General features: G+C 41.7%; 1 protein-coding gene across 1 annotated transcript in view; it reads right to left on the bottom strand.

Moving 5' to 3' along the window:
* Positions 1–22108, bottom strand: part of rngtt (RNA guanylyltransferase and 5'-phosphatase) — a 68171-nt gene extending 46063 nt beyond the window's left edge. Inside the window, exons 1-9 of the mRNA XM_079180453.1 lie at positions 21733–22108; positions 20505–20614; positions 20305–20408; positions 20103–20191; positions 17394–17469; positions 16028–16280; positions 14399–14508; positions 12691–12792; positions 1434–1569 (exon numbers count right to left, since the gene is read on the bottom strand). Of these exons, the coding sequence (XP_079036579.1) occupies positions 1434–1569; positions 12691–12792; positions 14399–14508; positions 16028–16280; positions 17394–17469; positions 20103–20191; positions 20305–20408; positions 20505–20614; positions 21733–21796 (1044 nt within the window). The 5' untranslated portion in view covers positions 21797–22108. The remainder of the gene's footprint in view (positions 1–1433; positions 1570–12690; positions 12793–14398; positions 14509–16027; positions 16281–17393; positions 17470–20102; positions 20192–20304; positions 20409–20504; positions 20615–21732) is intronic.
* Positions 22109–22456: the final 348 nt, after the last annotated feature.

The raw sequence follows: 22456 nt of genomic DNA on the forward strand, positions 1-22456 counted from the left end.
TGGAAGTACGTCGAGCAAACACCCAACTCATCTAATCAGTCTCTACACTCTAGCGGAAATAATTCTTCACTTTATATTTAGCTACAGGTGCTGGGACTTTGGCATTAGCTTCACTTGACTATTAGCATTTTTGGAATTTAGCTCACAGACTATTCGTAGTGTGGTACAATGAACAATCATCAATCAAAGAAACATATTGTAGATGTGCATTCCGACTGGCTGACATGACTTTACTTCATCGGACCGGACAAAAAGACCAACATTTCCAAAAGCCAGACCGGAGGAGTGGAGCAGAGGAGTGAATGGCAGCCATACAGATCCCTGTAGGAAGGGTTGGAGAGAAGCAATGATGTCATTGCAGGAGGCTGCCATCACTATGCATCTGGTGCACTGAACCGAGAGCAGCAGATGAATACATCAACGTGGCCAAAAGAAACCGTCGGGAATTCAATCTACACTGCGCACTCGTCCAATATTGGTACTCAAGTTGATGTAAAGCTCATTAAATGCTGTACAACGAAAACAACGCGTCAAGACAAAGACCAGCGCCTTTGGGCTAAAGATGAAACATATCAGACAACGCAGCTGGGCTTCTTTGGGGCTCGCCACACAGCCTCTCTGAAACGACAGCCAGAAGCATCAACAGATGAATAAGCGAAGCCAAAACAAACCGTGTAGCAATCTAAGCACACGGCCGCACCGCTCCTTCAAAGTAACACTAACACGCTGCAATTAGATGTCCTGCCTGATGAGGAAACTAAAATTGCGCCTCATCAATCAGCAACTGTTAAGCCAAGAGGAAGAGCATACCTATTTTACATAAAACTGCTAAACTCTGACGAAAACAAGGCCAGGAGCAAAACAAAAACAATCACCGGCGACGTATCCGTCATCTCCCCCGTACCGGAATATCAAACACTAAACACTGCCAGACATCTATAATCAAATCTCGGCTGAGATTTCTTTTTCCTGTGTTTCTAGTCAGTGTGATAATGACTCATGCGTGTGCACCTGCTGCTGCCGACGGAGCTATGTGACCTCAACAGCACAAGTGTGCCAATACAAGTCTGAGCCGAGTATTACAGGTGAGGAGAAGTCAGCGACCCCCCGTCGTCTCCCAGGGGAGACGCACCGCTGAGCATCACAAAACAACACAGCGTGGAAGAGTGACAGGACACCGTAAAACATTTCACTGGTAGGACACGGGTCTTTCACGGGCTCTGCTGCACACTGAAACATGCTTTTCTTTCACCTAAGGTTTAGCAACTGATTATCTGCAAGACTGTGCGGCGGGGCGGGAGTGTGACAAGGTTGGAGATGGAGGAGACGTGCGGTTTCAGTCAAGGGAGAAACAGCTATTGTGGCGAAGCCAACATGGCACAATATATAGCAATCCAATAGGAAGACAAGAATTAGGAAGGACAATGACTCACCCCATCCAGTAGAGTACTTGATAAGTGGACGCGTGGGTCCTTCCGGAAGGGAAACTCTAGGTTCGCCATGTGGAAGATGGAGTTGTCTCTGTCGATCATGAATACTTCATTTTTCCCGTTGATCAACATCATGTACCTGCAGGAGAAGACGGATACATCATAGACCATCAATCATTTGTTTCATTAGTCAGGGTTCCCACGCTTGCCTTGAAAAAAAATTCCATGCTACCTCCTGATTTTCCAGGTACCATATTAAGTGATGATCTATAGGCCCCTGAAGCTTTCCGCCCCCATCCGCACCCCCCTCCCCTCACACACACACAACCCCCTTGGACACCTAGTGTGGTAGACCCAGGTTTACCACACAGTTAAAACACAGCTACTTACATTTGAGGATAAACTTGCATAAGAAGTTTCACTGTAGATGTCAAGGCTCCCGTGTTGGCTGGGAAATGCATGTATTTGACCCTTCTATTGAGATCGCGAGTAACGTTTCTCGGTTATTATTCCCGAAGTCCACCAATCCGAAACTATACTTATAATATACGAGATAGGATGCCAAGAGCATGCTCTACAACATGGGATCATCCATTTATATCTACAGTAAAAGCTGTTCACATGTAAAGGGTTTTTATAAACTCATCTTAATTCTGTGCTCAATAGTTTCATTTTATTACTATTTTACACATAAATAAAATTTTCCAGGACAACTGTTTCAATTTCCATGTAAGTGTTCACTTTTGCTCAGTTTCCATGACTTTTCCAAACCTGGAAAATGAAAAAATAAATTCCATGTTTTCCATGGTTTCCAGGTACCGTGGGAACCCTGTTAGTGTTTGATTTAATTGATAGAACATGCAGATGTTTTCCATTTCAGTCAGTGTATTGGATTGGTTTTCTTTAGGACCCTTGTGACACTTTATTAATACTTTCAGCATTGCTCTGCTAAAAAGTACATTCCCCCAGACAATTACTGCCTTTAATTTTCTTAAAAGTCATTTATTTGGAGGACTTAATATGATAATCACACTTAAAGGCTGAATTGCTGTGAGCGGAGAGAAACAACACTGAAGCTTTTAGTTCCACTCAGCAACAACAAAGACTGCATAAATCTGTAATGTGCAAATTGGTTGTGTTTAATTGAAATAATAACAAAAGAAAAGCTGTTAAGAGCTTTTATCATGTCTGAGAAGATGAGTAAGATAACCAAATACCTGCTAATGGCATCTTATTACCGAAGCAAACAGCTTTCCTTTTATCCAGCCGTGCTTTGTGGGAACAATCTTTGCAAACAGTAAAACCTTTGTTTTTTGTTTTGACTTTTACTTACGTTTTGACAGCTTGGCAACAAATATACACATAACTTCCAACTTTAACCTCTCATAACGGCACCAGTACTAAAAAAGTAGTGAACAATGAGATGCAAACAAATTGTTTTTCTATTATCATCGTCCCTGGTTGCCTTGCATCAACACAAAAGCCTTCACTTGTATGCAATTTGAAGATAGAGTAATCTTGTAAAGCTTGTGTTGTAGTCGTTGTCAGTGAAGCATCAAGGCCTCAATAATGGTATTCAGGACAGCGAGAGAGGACTCCGTAACAATAATTAGCAACTTTAAACTCCCTTTAGCTAAACGAATGCAATCCATTGCATTAGATCTACAATATATATCTTGTTGGTATTATTGGATTAGACTGCATTACACTGCAAGTGTTTTACTGCTATTTTTTGTCCATCTTATTCTGTACATTTCCCCGTTTTGGCTTCAGCAAAAATAAGTAAAACCAATGGGAGAAACTCCAAGGACTGCTGGAAAATTACTTTTTCACCCACGAGTGCACTCAATTGGAAGATTCAAGATTTGCAGTCTAGCAGTGACTGCAAAAAAAAAAAAATAGCTGTCAAAATAGGCCAGTTGCCAGTGTGGGGTTATGATATGAGCATTTGGCTGGTATTAATTTGTCTCCGCTCTTCCTCTTCATTAAGCTCACAGGTGAGCCAGGTTGCTAAAGCATGAAGCACAGGCATTAAGACTTCTATCAGCCTTACACCTCCAGCTTCACTCTCAGTAATACTGCAGAGGGCACGGAATATTCTTCAAATAACACAAGGGCACACTTTTACTTTCACATATAATTATGTCTGGAGGCATAAGTGGTAAAGGTTGCCTGTTCGCAGCTCTAATTCCATCTGATGTATTGTATTATGAGGACATACAGATCACTTGAAACCTAATTACAATATCAAGGAATGCTCCTTCTCGGCATGCGCTGACCAGTTTAGAAAGACGAGCCGGAATATGTGGAATATGAGGTTATGTCTGATTGGTCCGTTTGTTGATTAGTTACATTTCAAAAAGTTTCCTTTATATAAATAAGGGTCTAACAACAGATTATTTACAGGCTTGGTAACAAATATGTAATAGTCCGTAAAGGCACGAAAAGCAAGCAAAGTGTCTGTACCAAATGTCTTTTGTTTGATCAATAGTCTGAGGATCACCGAGTTGGCAGACATGAAAGGCAATTTCAAATGAGGGACAGAGGACTGACAAAATCCTTCATCCTCCCTTCTGTTTAGTTCCCAGAAATGAGCTGAAAAGATGGGCCACACCCAAAAAACACAGGCACCATTGTTGCCTTTGTGTTATTCTCCAGAATAGTCTTCAACTGTAGCAACAGTGAGCATTCACAGCTGAAGGATCTTCATCCAACTGCTTTGTTGACACCGTCATTGACTGGGATTTCTATTTAGTCACATGTCATTTCTGACATTTCCATAGAAATGTATTTGGTATAATGAGTGCCAGTATGTAATATTAGCCCAGAACAGTAGGCCAATAAACTTGGCAGGGTCATTTTAAAATTTAAAAAATCCTTCACACGTATGGAATCAAACTTTTAAAAGGTGCGACAGCCTGTTCAACTCACGACTCCAAAGCCGGTGAGCAGTCAAGAAAGGTTCCGCTTTATGGAAATGTCTTCTGACAAGTCGGAGCAACCACCTGGAGACAACCCTTCATGAGCGTTTTAATTCCCCTTCATGAAATGGAAGCCCAGCCGTTTCCTGCTTAAGATCAACCATGTAAGAGTCCTGGTGTAAGCAGTCTTTCCAACTCCATATGTGTGCAGCAACTTGAATAAGGTAAGCGGTGCGAGGAGACGCATCCCGCGGTAAATGACGTTCTTCACCTTTTAGATTAAAGGCTTGCGAGAGGAAAATGATCCCAACTTTGAAGCAGTTCCATATAGTAGAAATGGGGAAGTATGAGCTGCATCAGCAAAAACGGCTCATCGCTCAGCAATCCTCGTCAACGTGATCTCTAAATGTTACATTTTCCAGCTGACGGGATTCGGGACTCAAAACCATGATACGATCTGAACAGCGAGTTTTGTGATCCGCTAATTGCAACTAGTCGTTTGTTGCTATATTAATGATCTGAATCCTATGTATAGAAACTTTAAAGATTTCAGAACATTTGTGAAAATGCCCAGTAAAATGTCTTTGAAGCCCAACGACACATCTTCCTCTGAAAAACAGCCCATAACCCAAAGACTTTAACCCAAATTACTTTACAACAACCTAGAAACGCAGCGAATGCTTGCCATTCCTCTTGAGAAACAACTTGAATAATTACCCGATTACCTTAATTGCACCCAATACATTTTCTAAATGACCATTTGATTGATTGACTGACTGTTTATTGCATCATTTTGTTTGCTGGTTGATGAGTTGGGTTGGGCTTATCTAGCGATGCATGCTGCTGTGAGCTCAGTCACATTGTAAATTACTTGAGTGTATAAAAGTACCAAAAAGAAAAAAATCTATTCGCAATCTGATGGCTTCATTACACACCTCTTATGAACCCAATTACACTTTGTGGGCTGCCTGCTGCTCTTTCACACAAAATACCAAAGTGGTAATAAGCAGGAAGAACTAATGTCCTAATGAGCAAATGCAGTCCTGCTCCATTTCCAAAGGTTAAATATTACAATCAATGCGACTGGAAACAGAGGCTAATTATCTTGTAACTTTGACATATAACGGAATTTATGCCATAAAGAAAAAAAGCTTGGTGCACAATCTGATATTAACACAAGCTGAAGGGACGCACACCTTCGAGGGAAAACAACGTCTGATGACAGACTTGAGATTAATGACTTCCCCAGTGAACTGACAAAGCTTTGCATTTCTCATACCTGCTGTGACTCTCAATCATAATCACAAAGAGATTAGATGCAATAAATATGCCATCGATACCAGCTGGTTCAAAGTGAGAAACTTGACAAGCTGCCAAGAAATAGTGTGCAATATACCAGCTGACAAAAGTCAGCTCTGAAATCAGGATTTTACTAAGATCCAACTTAAAGGTCATTTTGTTTTCCAAGTTCATAGTTTAGAGCTGCAATTTATGTTTCATACTTAATAGAAATTAGTTTTTAAATGCCCATCAAAATACCTCAGAAAGCCATGCAGATGTTGTTTAAATTGTTTTGTTTGACCGACAGTGAACCTCAAAGTTATTCAATTTACAATATTATATGAAATAAATGCTCACACAGGAGAAGCTGGGACCAAAGAATGTTTGCTATGCTTGCTAAGCGGAATCAATGACCTGGTTTTGGTATGTTTGCTAAAAATAAAACATCTAAAAAATGAATAAATTACCTGAGTAGTAGCCATTTTTGCCATTTCTGTTCAACTTAATTAAAAAAAAGCAGCAAAGCTGAATAAATGAAGGTGAACTGAGGGCTGTTGACCAAAGTCCTGGTTGAGAATCAATACAAATATTGGAAAAAGTGCAACTTTAATATTGGAAAAAGTGCAACTTTAATATTAGGCTGCAATTCGGGTTCTCACATGAAAACATATTTCAAATGGCTTCTGAATCTGCACAGAATTACGCTGCAGAGATGACACGAAAAACCTATAAATAACTAATCATAGTGTGTTTTTTGTACAAAAGACAATTGACTGCATTTTGAAGCCAAACACAAGACGGTGCATTCTCTTGAGAGGGCAGCTCGTTATCACTACGTCCATTATATTTGAGGCACCATGTGTCGCAAGATTACTATCGAACTTGACAGCCCAATTTCTTGGGAAATAGCAGTGAATGTTGTTCTCATACAAGTGAAGTTGGGTGGGGATGAGAGAAGAAGAAAACCATCAGCTTTAGAAATAGCTCGCCTTTGATTAAACGCTCTGCTTTTTGTACCTTTGGGAATAGATGCGTAGGTAGATGCCGCTCCCTGTGAGGTAAGTGTGCGATCATTTCAATAAGGGCTTTTGTTTCGGGGGGTAGTGGAATGAGAGGCGAGACGTGTAACCTAATTATTTCCATTCCGCTCGAATGCTCTTCAAGCAGACTCGCCAATGAAAGTGGTATCATAACCCTCAACACACTGTTCAGATAAAAGAGATTGGTGGAGAGCTCAGAGCGTTGACTTTGACCCCCCCCCCTCCCCTCCCCCCTCCCCCCTCTGGTCCAAAAAACACAAGCCGTGAGACATAAATCAGGGTGGTTCAAAAGTCCTGTGGAAAAGGAAAGAATGGTGAGTGGGCCAGATATAGCTGCACTTATATTTCCGGGGTGGGAGTGGACATAAGGAAAGCATTAAAAAGACATAAAAGCAGGAAAGACAGGGAACAGGAAACGCCTGCATGGCTCAGTTTATGGAAATTGCCGCAGTCAAGAAGGTCCTATTGTGTGAAAAGGGGAAGATATCCTTTATCCCAGCAAAGGGCCGGTGTCTCAGAAGATCAAACAGTGCGTCGCATCAGAGAGAATCTGTCAACCAGTGAGGACACAACAGGTCTGAGCTCAAGTGGTTCCCCTGCGGTCTAATTGGCCAGTTAGCCACGGCTAACGCCGTCAAGTATGTTCAGATGGAAGCAGAGAGAGCCCATTAGTGCGGTGTCAAACCCAGTGGTCCTTTTCTTCATCTCTCCCTGAAATACACCGTATTTTCTTTTCAGGACCCATCAGACAATATTCAATCCAATGTGCTCCTTTATTCCCTTACGGCCTGCTCTCTCTCTCTCCTTCCCGCTCCTGACTTCTGATGGATGCTGTGAGCCTCAGATTTCATCCCCCCCCCCCCGCACCCCGAGCACTTTAGCCCTAATGAGGCACAGGCCTCTATTGTGTCGGCTTTGCCAGTCTAGTCCCGCGGCATGACTGACAGCAGCTGAGCTCCAGGGGAGGCCTGAGATCAGATCCTGCAGCTTTGCACATCATTAGTGGTGCAGGACTGCTCTTTTAGACCCAGAGAGGCCAGGTTGATTTCTCATTTAGATAATAAGAGTTAAGAGTGGAAACAAAAAGATGACAGATACTATATTCTTATGTTAGATGTGGTGCTGTTCTGGTGTTTTTTTGAGTAAGTTACATGCAGATGAAAGTGCAACAAATTGTCTTAAAGTCTAATTAACCTATACAGGAATTTAGTTGTTCATAAAGGAAATTATTTCATATCACATTTGATAATTATGTGAACGACTGATCCTCAAAAGTGTCCCATTCCCACGATTAGGGGTCTCAACCAAATGCAGCTCTGTTGACAGCCTGTTTGGGGTCCCGATGCTTCCTATAGGAAAGCTCAGCGAAACAGCTGTGGACGTCATCGGAGATAAGAAGCTTAACTAGACGTACATTTACCAAAACAACCAATTAGTCGTCATCAATGAAGTGTTTCTGTGTATAACTGTTAGAAAACCGTTTTGGCAAATGCATTCATGGTCCCTATCTCCAATGAGGAGAAGCTGCTTCCCTAGCGGGGCGGTCGCAAATAACATTGTTGGTGCTTCGAACAATGGAGGGTATTCGAAGCTTTGAAGGGACGATGACGATAATGACAAAAAAAGGTGTCAGACTTTCCTCAAACTTGCTGTCATCATTTATTTATATTTACTTTGCTATATTGTCTAATGAGAGATGAGGACAAGGATAATCCTTTTGAAATAAAAGACCTGGCTTTGTTTAAACCGTCTGTCTTTTGAGCTCCACTTGGTTTCAGTACCCGGGACAGCGCCGCACCCACCAACACACACACCCACACCCACACACCTAACAGAGCTATCAGTTTGAGAATAACTCATCATAATTAATGCTCATGCATAATGAATAATGTGGGATTACTATTCCTTATTTAATGGGCTATTTTGGATTTTTTGGGTAATGCATACATCATAATAAAAAAATTAAAATGTGCATCCCAAACAGAGCTACTCTGGTGTCAGCCGAGGGATCAAAACTGGTCAAAGCCGACATGTTTTTTCATGAGAAATCAAAAAGCAAGACAAACACAAAAACACAGGATGCTAACGTAGCCAGAACCAAACCCTTGACCCAAAGAATCTGTGAAACTACAGAGAAATAACATCAGAACGTAACAGAAGTCAGGTCTTAACTAGCCATAGCCCATATCCCTGCATATGAAGAGTGACTAGTGGTGTAACGGATCAACCCTCACAGTTCAGCACACAGTTTACCTTTACCAACACAGCGGGAATTAAAGTTTTACTGACATTGTTATCCGCCAATATTCAGTAAAATATGCCATCAGGACATCGGCATTTACGCCTTTCTGTTCACCGATCTCTGATAATGTTACGTTGTAAACAACCAATCCGTGTTGGAATTGAGCGGAGGAGAGCTGGTTAAGTGGCTAATAGACAACAAACTGTTGGGTTACATTATGGTGCGTTCGGGCTCTGTTCGGTGAAATTGAGTATTGGGTGAAGGTAAATTATAACGTTATCATGATGTGTTCATGTAATCTGGTAAAATGTAGTGTTGGTGAGAAACTTGAATAAATCCAGTTGTTTTCACAACAACATAAACAGATATTAGAGATGAACTATAACCAGTTTACACTAAGCAGCTTATAATACATCAATAAAACTACTTATACGTTTTGTTTTAATCAATAAAAATATAATCTTTTATTTCCTTATCATTTGAATTTGAAAAAAACACTATAAATGACTTTGATGGTTTACTGACTTCAGAGCGGTTGAAGTGATTTTTGGGACGGTGGCAAAAAAGCCTGGAGCCTTGTAGACCAGCTGCGATAATCAAACAACAAAGGCTTCTGTATCTGCCAAAATGGATCATTAATGATCTGAAATTAGTATCAGCGGCAAAAAAAAACATAAGATCTCTAAAAGTTAGATTTGCTCCCTTTTTTCTTTTGTGCTGATCCGATCTGTGAATCTGATCCGAATCTCGAGTTCTATGCTCCGCTGCACCACTCTGCGTGACAAATAAAAGAGCAAGGGATGTAGAAAGGAACAAACTGTCTCCTGAGCAGCAGCCGAGTATGTGCTTAACAAAGCTCAACAAACCCACATTATTACTTTTTCCACCTGTGTCCCAGTGGTTCCTTTATTATAAAGCATTACAGAACAGATGAACAGTAAATATAAATGTGCAGTAATGCAGTTGACAAACTACCTGCATACAAGACACTTTGTACTTTTGTAAAATAAAATGTTTCCCATTTCCATCACTCATTGCCATTTGGAACAGCAATAAGCAGCCCAAAGTTTTAGTTACAATATTAACGTGAGAGAGAAGCAGAGTCTTGGTGCACAAGCCGTCCACTAAGAAGGGTTATTGACATAATAAAGTAACCAACAGAATTACAGAAGTAATAATGCTCTGAAAATAACCAGCCAATAAACAGAAACTCTCTAAATCAAAAGATCTAATCTGGCAATTCAAAGCAAACATTGGATTATTGACGCTTCGTTTTTTAAAAGGAGTGACTGATTGATAGGAGAGGAGGTTGAAAAGAAAGTCCAATTTCACGCTAATAAAGTCCAAGTTGAGCAGCGGTGTTTGTTTTAATTTCCAAAGACATAATTGGTCCGTCTCCCTTCCCCTCGTCCTCTCTGGGGCTCAAACCAATCTAGACCTGACAGAAGCCTCGACAACAAGTTGATTAAAAATCCAACTCAGCCCAATTTTCTCCTCTTGGCAAACTCCACTGATGTTGCTGTCCTTTCCAAAGCCCATTAGAAGCCACCTCCTTGGCAGACAGTGACAGCCCCCCCCCCCCCCCCCCGTAGGACTGGTCTGTGCATTAGGGCTTAGAAATGGTCCCATTCATTATTGTCGGCCAACATTCAGTAGAAATATGTGATCGGGAGTCTCTAGGAGAGCTGCATAATCTTTGGCTTAGGCAAGAGGGGTTGGTCCAGTACTCTTGTCTCCATATTGTGCATTACCTCAGGACCATAAGAAGAGGATGCAGATGTGCACGTAATCATCCACACGGGACAGAGAAAGTCAACACATTTGCTCACGTAACCCTTTCCTATTTCTTATCCTAACCCAAGTAACAATAGGTAAGATGAGGGGGATTTAAAAACGTGTAACACATAAGTGAGGACCTCTGGTAATATGCAAAGAGAAAAGTCTTTCCGGACCACCTTGAAGAGACAAATTTCCTATTAAAAATCCATTTCAGTTCTTAAGAAATGCCAATTCTCTGCAAACGCTATACAACACATGGCGAGAATGACAAATTACGCCGCAGCACTGCGACCAGTAACTCCTCACCTCAAAACTCATTAATATTATCTGATGCACTTTGCAAGTCCCCCACATGCTACAGCGCATTTTTCGGAATTCATACTTTTTCCATCATTAGAGAGAGTTTAGGATTAATAGAGCAAAAAAGAAATGGTGATTAAGAATGAAATCAATCATCTTTTATGGAGATTGCTCATAACCACTGACTCCAGAAGAGCCCACGTGCTTCTGACTCGGCTTTCACGCTGCTGTTTGTTGTCCATCAGTCTGAGTTATTGCGCAGGTTTAATGAAGACCAACAACTGGAAGACCTGTGTAAGAAATTTGAATAATCACATGGATTTTTGACTATTTCTTTGACCGAACTAATCATTACTGCTTTTGTGCCAATATAATTTCAAATTTGTAAGAAACCTGTAAGAAAGAGGAGGCGTGTTTAGATGAATTAAACACCATCGTGGTTCCGGTGAAGCACTGATAAGGTAGCAAGCTTTAAAAAAAAAAAGCTGCGATACAGAATGAAGTCATATCAGACGAGCAGCACCAGAACAGACTGTCCCTCACAGCTCAAAGCGAACAGCGGCAGGGCTCGAGTTGTGTCAATATCCATCTGACAACACTGCAGCAATCCTTTCTGCAGAGTCCTATAGCCTTTGTCAGACATACTGTACAGTCTGTGTAACAAAATAAAATGTCAAGAACTTGCAAATACATGAGTTAGAAAATAAAAAAATGTATTCATGAGAAGATAGGATGCAGCTCCAAAGAAACCCATTACTGCATTGTAAGAAAGTAAAAACCATTGATGGGACACCACTTTCTACTTTACTTTGGTTAAGTTTTACTCGCAACTTATCTCCACGTTCCCTCGTTTACATGGTGTACCAGTTATTAACTGACAGGAGAGGACGTCCAAGCAGGAGGAGATATGAAAGAACTGAGTGTACCAAGACCCTGTCATCTCGAATGCAACACACACACACACACACACACACACACACACACACACACACACACACACACACACACACACACACACACACACACACACACACACACACACACACACACACACACACACACACACACACACACACACACACACACAAGCTTGGTCAGGGGCCAAATCGGCTCTCTGCTGGTCTCACTCTTACAGGAAATTAAAGCCCCGATATGTAAAATTCTGAAATTGACTGCAGTCATTAAATATTCACCAGCACACTGCACAGCGAGAGACACGGTGCTTCACAGAAGACTAGTGGAATACTAAAAAAAACATATTTGAGACAAAAACAGGAGAAAACGACAAATTAAAACCCGAAACGTGAAATGAAAGACACGACGCTCTTCGTCCAGTTTGGACCCGGCCATCCTGTTCAGTCTGTGGCTCTATCAGTGAAGCCGTTTTACAAATCCACAGTTCACACCTCTACCGCTTAATGAGCGCTCGGATTGATTAGCTAGCTATATGAAGGTACTGTGTCAGCATTCCTCTCAGTCCTCACTAACAATACAGAAAGGTAAGTTAACACCTCTGATGTACAGAGCTGCTGGACAACCCCCCCCCCCCCCCATGCTGACTCTCAAAAAGCAGCCTAATGAATGGGAAGAGAAGCCAATCAGTCCAGTCAGAGACACAAAGAGCGACTGCCTGCATTGACACGTGTGGACGAGGAGACCTTTGTCGTAAAGAAAAAAAACACCAACAATAGACCTACCGTGTGCCATCAGCTTTCCAGCTGACTTTGTATGGATTCTGTTCCAGGAAACGAAGGTTTTGTCTGTCCATGGACACGGGCTGAGCACCGGGAAAACCAGACCTGCAACAACAATGAACACGCACACACGTCTTACAACTGCGTTTCTAACGGGATTCAATTGTGGTCTTGACATCAGAGTCTCCTTAAGTGAGTTAGGAGTGACCAGCAGAGGCAGCAGCTACACACTCGACACATGTATGACGATCAGTTATCACGGTCCGTCCCAATACCCATGCTCCTGTCAACACGTTCATAGGACCTCTATAGAAAAGTTTAACTTGGTTATTGCCTCTTTAACTCATTCAATATTTTAACATTTAATGAGTTAAGCAGGTAATATAAATCAAATGACTTAATGTGATAGTCACCATAATTGTAGGAAGAAATATCTTACATCAGCTTTGTTCCTTCATGTTTCCAATACACCCCAGGTAGAGCAGTTGTTGCCAAGGCAACAACTGGGTATCCCTTTTATGAAGCAGCTAGGGGCCGGGGGAAATTTGGTTAAATGGAGACCAGGCGGCATGTGAAGTGACAGGTATGAGACGCTGAATCTCTTATCAGCTAATAATCAAACAGCGGGTGCTGCGATATGTTTCCATTTCATATTTTCAAGTGCTGGCAGAGACGCCACAGTTCCCGCTCCGCTCGGGTTCAACGAGACGTTACCTGGCGCACAGTCGTCAATTTGGATCAGCCTGAGTTGCACGTGTGCCAGCGTGAAAACACCAAAGCAAAGCCGCACGCTGCCCCGCCTGGTGTCTAAGTGCACTCCAAGTTCTTAGGAGTCACTGCAGTCTGAGTGGCGCTTACACTTTGCTGAAGTTGTGATTTTGTGCCAATACTTTGATAGTAGTAACTAAATGTGGATCTCATTATACTAACAGATAATTGCCCTTACAGGTGGAACTAAAAAAAAAATCTTTGGAAATAGCAGCGTGGACTTCTGCTGTGACAAGATGACTCCCTGCACTTTCTTTTTTGAAAAGCTACAGCAGCATTTTTCTCCAGAAAAGACTAAATCTATTCCTAACTCTGCCGCCTGTCTGACAGTGTCAAGATCTTAAAAAAAAACAGTATTTTTAGGGCTGTCCCACACTAAGGATTTACACATATGAATCTGATTGGGGAAGTCTTGGGGTATGAGGAGGTTTGCTCATTGAACCCCGTCTGTTCGAGCTTTTTTCATCGGTCGATATTTAGTCATAACAACAACATCATTTGCCTTGATGCATGTGACGATTGCTTATCTGTTGTTTAAGGATAATGGACAACACTGTTTGTTGTGTGCGTAGGTGTACAGTAGGTGAGTCACTCTCCATGGTACTGAAACAGAGCATATTTCGACAGACAGACAGAGTCTCTTAACCTGCTTGCTTTATCAGAATAAACTATATAATCATGGGAAATTAAGCAATAAAATCAGACATTCATCACCTCCATACCCGCCCGAATGACCCTTTGTTTTATAGCCACATTCTCCGCCACTGCGTTGCTTCGACTGTGAGATTAGCAGTCGAATCAGGCTCCTCAGGCAGAACAGTTAACTATTAGGGGTCACCCCTGGGTGATTAACGACGAATGAGTCACCGACAACACAGAGCAGTACACCCACGTGTACAGCATGTGTACACAGAGCCACGGAAGAGCACGAGGAGGTTGTTACCTGTCCCACTCGGCCATCCCCTGACACATTCTTTGGAGCTCTCCTAGTTTGGGTTGTGTGGTGACCTGTGTGACGCCTTTCACTGCGATGCCTTCCAGGAATACTGCACCCTGGGAGATAAAAAAAAAAAAAACAGAAGCTTGAACTTGGATTGAATATAAAGAGACACTCATACCCTCCTACACATACAAGAAAAACATTCAAAAGCCCTGTGATGCTTCACAAACAGCTGTGTGCAGAGACAACAGGTGGAAATATCATACACGCAGTTTTTCTTTTGACCTCTACGCTTTTATCCTCGATTTATTTATTTTATGAATCCGCCTCATAAACCCTGTACCTCTGCTTCATCTCCCTGGAAACTAGACTGCCGCCTCTCTCCTCACCCCCTCACTACCTTCACCCCTACACTCCCGCTCATGCAGATATCATCTCCTATCTGCTTTGAGTGAGACACTGACGACATCTGTAGCACTCCTTTCTCCACCAAGAGTGATTCTTGCTCGCTTCCTAATCTCACCCATGTCTCTTTTGACGCGACCTTTTCCCCCCTAAATCTGACTAGGTGAGACTTGCTAACTGGTATAATATGATAATAGAGGCCAATTATAACAGAAACAGCTGTGGTATGTTAATATATGTCACCTCAAGTGTCAACGGTGCATGTGTTTTTAGTGTGACAGCTGCAGTGAGAAGAGGAAGCCCCATCGCGGTCATATACATCTTATTCTCCACCTTTCTATTTAGAAGGAGGTTTAAGTCATAACGTGTGAAAATGCACAAAATTCATTACATTTGGAAAGCCTTGGTAGAGATGGGGCTGGGCGACATGGCTGATATCGCGATATTAATATATATATATACATATATATGATACTTTTAGATACTGATACCTGTGCTCTACTGTAAGCTTTCCTTGAAACCAAACTGTGGAACAGCGTGTTTAGACAAGAGGTGTGAAGCACAGTAACGATTAGTCAATTAAACAATTAGCCAAACCAGAGTAACCTAATTGGCTCGTGTTTTGATAATAAGTTAATTGTCTCAATCATTTTTCAAGCAGAACTGCCAAACATTCACTCGTTACAGTTTCTGTAAAAAAAATAGATTGAATCACGCGCACACGCAGTGTCGGGCCCTCTCCTCTCTCTTATCTCAAAATACTACGATTGCGATTATTATTCTGGACTTAAATCAGAAAACACTGATATATTTGAATGTGCAAAGAGTTTTGAACATGAGCAGAAATAAAGTAACTCAAGATGCAAGAGTTACTGCTGCTCTCTCCCCTCTAGACCCGTCTACTGTGTAACTCCACTATTAGATTTGCCTCGATTCAGGTTTTTAAGCAAGTTCTGTGCAATAACTGATGAATAAATATTCACTGCTGGTATTTTGATAGAATTGTAAGTTACAAACCAACAAATGTATGTTCTGATTGAATTTCTACGGTTCAAACAATGTTGCTGTTGCCTCTGAATTGGCTCTACACTCAACGATATGCAAGAGCTTCACCACTGAGACGTCTCCCTACAGACCCTCCATCCCCCTGCATGAGGCCCATGTGGTGCAGAGCGGGACCGGCGGTACTTAACGGTCCATTTCCCGGAGCTCCCCCGGGTGTCTTACCAGCTTTAGCTTCTCCTTCTTTCGTTTGCCAGGCACTGACCCGGAGGAGCTGGGGCCCGACTCCTGGCCAACGGAGTTACCGTCGTCGTCCACTTCCCCGGAATCGTCGTCGTCGAAGCACCACTCGGGGAGCTGGGGGGCGGGGGGCGCGTCCTCCTCGTCTCCATAGCGTCGGAAGAGCTCTTTGAGGTACTCTCCCTTGTAGATCCCCGGGGCCCGGGCCTGGGAGAAGGCGGCCACAGCTGCCTCGACGCTGATAAGAGGCAGCAGACACAGACGGGATCTCTTTCAAAAAGCTGGATTTATTTTATTGTACGTGCAGTTTTTAAATGTTCTGTCTTTACTGAATTTCTCATTTGACCGGATCTTATTATAAGTAGCAAGATCAAATACTAATCAACAACTATTTAATTGGGGCTGAAGCTGAGCTTTTCTTTATACACTAACCTGACTAACCTAATTTTCGTGATCTTGTTTGGTCTTTAAAATACTCAAAATTGTGAGAACTCCCCATCAATATTTTCCCAAAGCCCGGACTAAAGCCATTAAATGTTTTGGGGTTTATTTACAGAAAATCAGCAAATCCTCAGATTGGCAAATCTGAAAATAGGATCATTGAGCATTTCCACTTGAAAAATAACTTTAAAAGTTATTTGATTGATCGATGTAGCTGCTGTTTATATAAAGCGACTAATTCGTTCAGCTTTAAATGTATTTTTTTAGGGTTTTAGAAGGTGGGTAAGATGAAGAAGAACCTTTAAGACTTTCCTTTGGGCTCTAGGAAATACTGATGGACATTTTTCACCATTTTTAATGATGAAAATAATCTTTAGTAGCAGCCCGAAGCATAACTTCATGTTTAGGGCAGTTATATTTATTTTCAATGACAAGCCATATCTTTTAAAAAAACAACAACATTGTACCAGCGTTGATCATTTGATAGTAAAATGATGTGGCAACACGTGACACTGGACGAGGGCTGTAGATGCTCTCAGAATATTCATTACACAGGATGTAGTGGGCGGTGGGAGGGTTTTATTCAGCCCACATGTCGACAGCTTCCAGGGATTCAGCCTTCTCAGACTGCTGCTCCACCTCTGACTAAAAACACCCCCCCGCCCCCCGATCAGCTGCTGTAAATTATTCAACATCTCGGTCACTGCTAACCAGCCCGCTTCTTGGTGAGGCCTGTGTTGATTTGAACTGACAGAGCAACTTCTCGTGCCGTCACACGTACAGAAACTACCGGGAGAAGACTCTACAGCCTATAGTGATGATGCAAGCTAGTGGGGGGGGGGGGGGGGGGTTTGTGTTATCGCTCAAGACAACTGGGAAGCGAGTGATTGAAAGGGGGTCCATCTCTTACCTCCAGTCCATCTTCTCCACCAGGTAAGCACACATCAGAAAGCCCGTCCGGTTGAAGCCATGCGTGCAGTGAACTCCTTCATGGGGAAAAAAAAATAGAGGCAGCACAGAGGTTAAAAACTAAGAATCCTACTTTATATTTAATCTTGTGGAATTAAGCGAACACTGCCTTGGTAGAATATGATGGAATCGCTACATCGTTTCCACTATCTGCACAACCTTATCCAATGTGTTCCTCTCGCACGGGCCATGTGCATCAAGACATTCACTCAAAAAGCAAATCCCTCTTTCCTTAGAGACCCAGAGATTGATTTGATTTACCATGCAGGGAGGTAAAGAAAATGTTCGGCTAAAAAACAAACAAAGTGACCCTCTGACAAACAAGCAGGTGCACAGCAGGGTTCAAACTACACAAAATCAAAACCATCTGACTCTCATATTTCCCCAGCACAGGACGTTGGCCTGGCAATGCTAATGAAGATGAAATGAACCGACATCAGGAGGACGGGGATCACATTTACCAGCCCAACTGTCTAATTTGGACTTTGTCTACCACAGAGACAACAACGCCTAATCACCAGCTGGCTGAACACAGGACATTGCAGAGATGACATTCACACATTCTTCTCTGATGTTTGAGCAATTTGATTTACAAGTCAGGCCGGGAGTTAGTCGGCAAGAACAGATCTCTACGAGGTTAAAGGATGCCAGAGCGAGGTACAGGAGAGCGCCCTGCTGTCAATACTGTGAAAGTGCAACTTCTAATGTCCATGATGAGAATCTCCCAGGATGCCTTTAGGCACCGTGTCGCAGCAGAATATTGTTCCAAACCAAACTAAAAGTGAGAGGGAGCTGCTTAAAAACAGGACAAATGACTCAGTTGATCCTTTAGATTTGATTTTTTTGATTGTGACCCAACTCATCTTAACATGTTTATAAATATGACTAAAGCGAGTGATGTTACATGCTTCCCTTACTGCAGTGTCTCCGTGAAGTTGAAAATCCAATACAGTTGAAACAACAGTGCAAAAAAAACCCCGCCCACATACAGACATCAACACAATTTTGCCTTTTGAACCAAATGTATTTAGTTAAGGTTTGGTGCCTACTGATGTCCTTTCACCTCAACATCACCTACACAGTGTTCACTGGGAGAGCAGTACTGTTTCTCAGGTGCAACTCCCACACTTAAAAAACTAACATATTGACTTGCACGACACTGCCTTTGTTTTTTAACAAAGGATGTTGGTTAGAGAGCCGTGGCCCTTTTTGAGCAAACCTCGGGGCAGCAAGTTAACCTCCAGCTGCTACATGGAGCGACTGTGTGACCATCAGCAGGAGACCGGTTGTACCGGGGAGCTGTGTGATGTTTAAGAGTGCGACTATATGAATGTGAAACAAGCCCCTCTTGTCCATTTGCAACACAGAGTGAGGCTGCTCTCTGCTGGACACATACGTGGATGCAACTGACGGCACAGTTAAGTCCGGCACTCTATGGACAAACATTACAATAAACATGCAGTATAAATAAATAAACATTTTTGGAATGTCTTGAAATATAGAAATATCGTGTCTGAATCTTGAAAACGGAAGTAGTTCCCCTTTAAGATAAGTAAGTAGTAGCGAGTAACGAAATAATACAATAAAGAGGATCAAGGCCAACATTCATAAAACTATTATTACCTTCCTGTTTGGCGTCGGTTTTCAGTTATTAAGCGTTGAGTAACTATTTGTAAAGGACAGACTGAATAATCTTTTAAAAATGAAATATAGTTAGTACGCAGCCACCACAGTAAAACTATTATTGCCACTGTGAACTCAGAGTATGCAAGCACAAGAGTGCCCAAGTAATGTTTTTATTAAATAAAGCGGAGGTGCTCGTTCTTAAGATTCAAGGTTTTCGAGACGTTGCTCAGGCATTGAGCTTGAACTGCGGGGGTGCAAAAACAAATCTGAATTAAATCTAAATCTCAAAGCTGTTCCAACAGTCTGAGTAAATTATTCACAGAGCAAATTAGTTTCCAGTGCCAACTTCTGCTTTCATAGATCTTCATATTCTTCTGTGAGCAGACGTGGAACAACTTAAGCTTCCTGAAATTCAGTCACATTGATTTCATCTTTATAATCTAGAAGTTAAAAACACAGAGAAACGCAAAGAAGCCTTCCTTGTTCCGAATGCTTAACTTTTTTTAATTGAACTACTTTGAACACTAATGTAATCCTTAAATCTGTCTGTAAATTAACAATGCTGATTTTCACTATCTGAGTCTGTGAGGAAATCAAATATATTATCTACTACTGAACTAAATATTACTTCATATTTATTATAAAATCAACTTTTAATTCAAAGATTAAAAGAACTGAAAAAGAACTTGTTTCTACGTTCACTTTCATTTCTGACATCATCATCAAAAAATGTAACAACCTGGTCCAGTGTAAATTATCAACGCATTTCATCATTTCCAAATATTCTAAAGCTGACAGTTGCATAAACAAAAGACAAACCAAAATGCAATCAAACCATCAAAGAGGTGCAAACATAGCGCCAAGAACACAACGCACAATGCTTCTCTTGAATATCTCTAGAAGATTCCAGATTATTATTTTTTTTTTCACAGTCAGATAAACATCGCTGACTATTGAAGAAAATACAAAGAAGCAGAAAATCAGTTATCGAATGACTCCGGCTGTTGATCGGTGCTTTTCTTACCTATTAATTCTTCAGGATTCTTCTCGATGAAGTTTTCACAGAGCCTGATGAACATTGCAGTCGTCTCTATTGAAGGGCATTCTCCGTGGCTGAAACAAACACAATGACACTGGCCTTACTCACAATTACTTTACCTCATGGCACCTTGGGTCTGGAAAAACGATTATTAGTATTATTAATATGAGAGTGAATTTACTCGTACCCTTTACACTGAAGCTTCACGTATTTTATGCCGTCTTTTTCAATGTCGGTGCGGTCATAAAAACGCGTCGTGTTCGTCAAATCCACCAGCAAACCCATTTTCACCTGAAGAAAGACCACAAAATATAAAGACATTGTGAGATGTGGGTTCTTCCACTTCAAAATGTCCCTCTGAACTTCAGTCGTCACAGAGTTACTTACTTTCAGACTTTTTAAATAGTTGAACAGCATGCTCGGGTGAAACCTGTTCTCCTCTAGAACCTGGTCGTCATATCTGGGTCCCAACATCGTTTTCATCGGCAGGAATTTAGCTATGAGGGGAAAACACAAGTAATGAGCCAGTGGTCCTCAGTATTACACTATAATAGATAATATGATAGCTAATGCATTGATCATCTGGCTCAGCCAAAGCTTCATTTTTCTTTACAGGATGACACTGAATTCTGCAAAGCTCAGTCAAATAAACTATGAAATCTTGTCAACAAATACCAAGACTACCACAATCTAAAATAAAAAGCAGGTTAAGAGCTGTGGTCGTGTTACATCAACACTGAAATAGCACACACGTGATGTTTGTTGTCATAGCTAAGGTGGTTAATATCCAACAAAACGCTAGAGCTGTGCCTTATCACTTCTGTCCAGACTGTGTATATATAGCATAGGCATGTTGTTACACATGTTGTTACACACATGGCTTTAATGGATAGCGACCACAACGCAGCATCATGCACAACCATGCTACAGCCACTGTTTGTTTTGACACGTGATGCTTCGACAGCGAAGCTAGCCAACTCAGTAGCACTTTTCTGATGCACCGTTTCTAGCGGGAAATAAAACGGACGAGACACAAACACACAAATTAATCTTTTGTTTAGAATTAAATCACAGTTATTAACTAATAAAAAGTTCATTTTTCCACGCATGTTCGCAAGGAGGTGGGCATTGACCCCACTCGTTAGCCACTGGAGCCAAGTTAGCTAAACAAAGCGCCAAACCAAACTCCGTTTAAAAATGTCGCTAACTAAGTCGGTCTCTATGCAACAGGACAATGTACCTACAATTCAAATAATGCCTCAGCTTCTGTAGTGCATTGATGTCATCCAGTGAGGTCGGCATCCCAGTTCATACTAACTATCGCTTAATTTAAATAAAAGGAGGATTCATTTGGACTACATTGCTCGCACAACGTCACTGTGTTGTGATGCTAGCCTCGCCATGTATGAATGACTGGAACTACACATGAATAACTGGTTTATTGCCGCTTGTTATATCATAACGTTTGGACATTTAAAAAGCATTAGAAACGGTATAGCGATTGTTCAACTAGCATGTTTTGTGCGATGAAGTCGCACTAAATTGCGTAGCTTGTAGCACTAGCACTGCGTAGATTAAAGTGCTTAATCTAACGTTGTGTTGTGTCTCTTCTCACCTGCCACAGGTTGTCCTCTTCTGGGACAATTCCGCCATCGAGGAGGGGGTCCGGTGTGTGACATGTTCAGAAGGGGCTTTAGCGCAGTAAGTCGCTGATAATAACTAAAACCTCAATGCTCCCTCGCTCAAAAGGCGGCGATCCCCGGGTTGTCGTTCACCCAAGCACCGCGGACTAAGGGCCCTTCAGCTACTAATTCAGGAGAATCATCCGACAGGTTCACGCCTGCAGTCAACTTTATGACGGGCCGGCAGGTAATTACACGAAACATAGGTTACTGCACCTCGCGGATGATTAGCATCCCCAAAATGATGTCATCTTTTTAGTCTGTTTTCCTGAAATCCAGATAGTTAGCAATAAGCTAGCATAACGTCACTCCAGTCACCAAACGAGCCTTCTACTACTGGTTAATGTCTGTAGTTCAGAGAGACACCCCGCGCCATACTGCTACCTGCTGGCCTATACGAGGAATTACACCAACGTACGAAAATCATAAAGCATATTTTAGGATTGTTTATTGACCCTCCGTAGTCTTTTCTACAAAAAAATAAGTACATAAGAAGATTGATGTATGTTTTTATTTTTCCACATCTAAATAAATAGTAACAGTAACAAATTAGGCCTACATCTATAAATCAACATATTGACACAAATATCCCCCATCCTTATTAAGATGTAGGCTACTGTTTTTATGCCAATTACCACTATGTTAAAACCTAGTAGT

Source organism: Pholis gunnellus (assembly GCF_910591455.1).
Source record: "Pholis gunnellus genome assembly, chromosome: 19".
NCBI classification, from domain to species: Eukaryota; Metazoa; Chordata; class Actinopteri; order Perciformes; family Pholidae; genus Pholis; species Pholis gunnellus.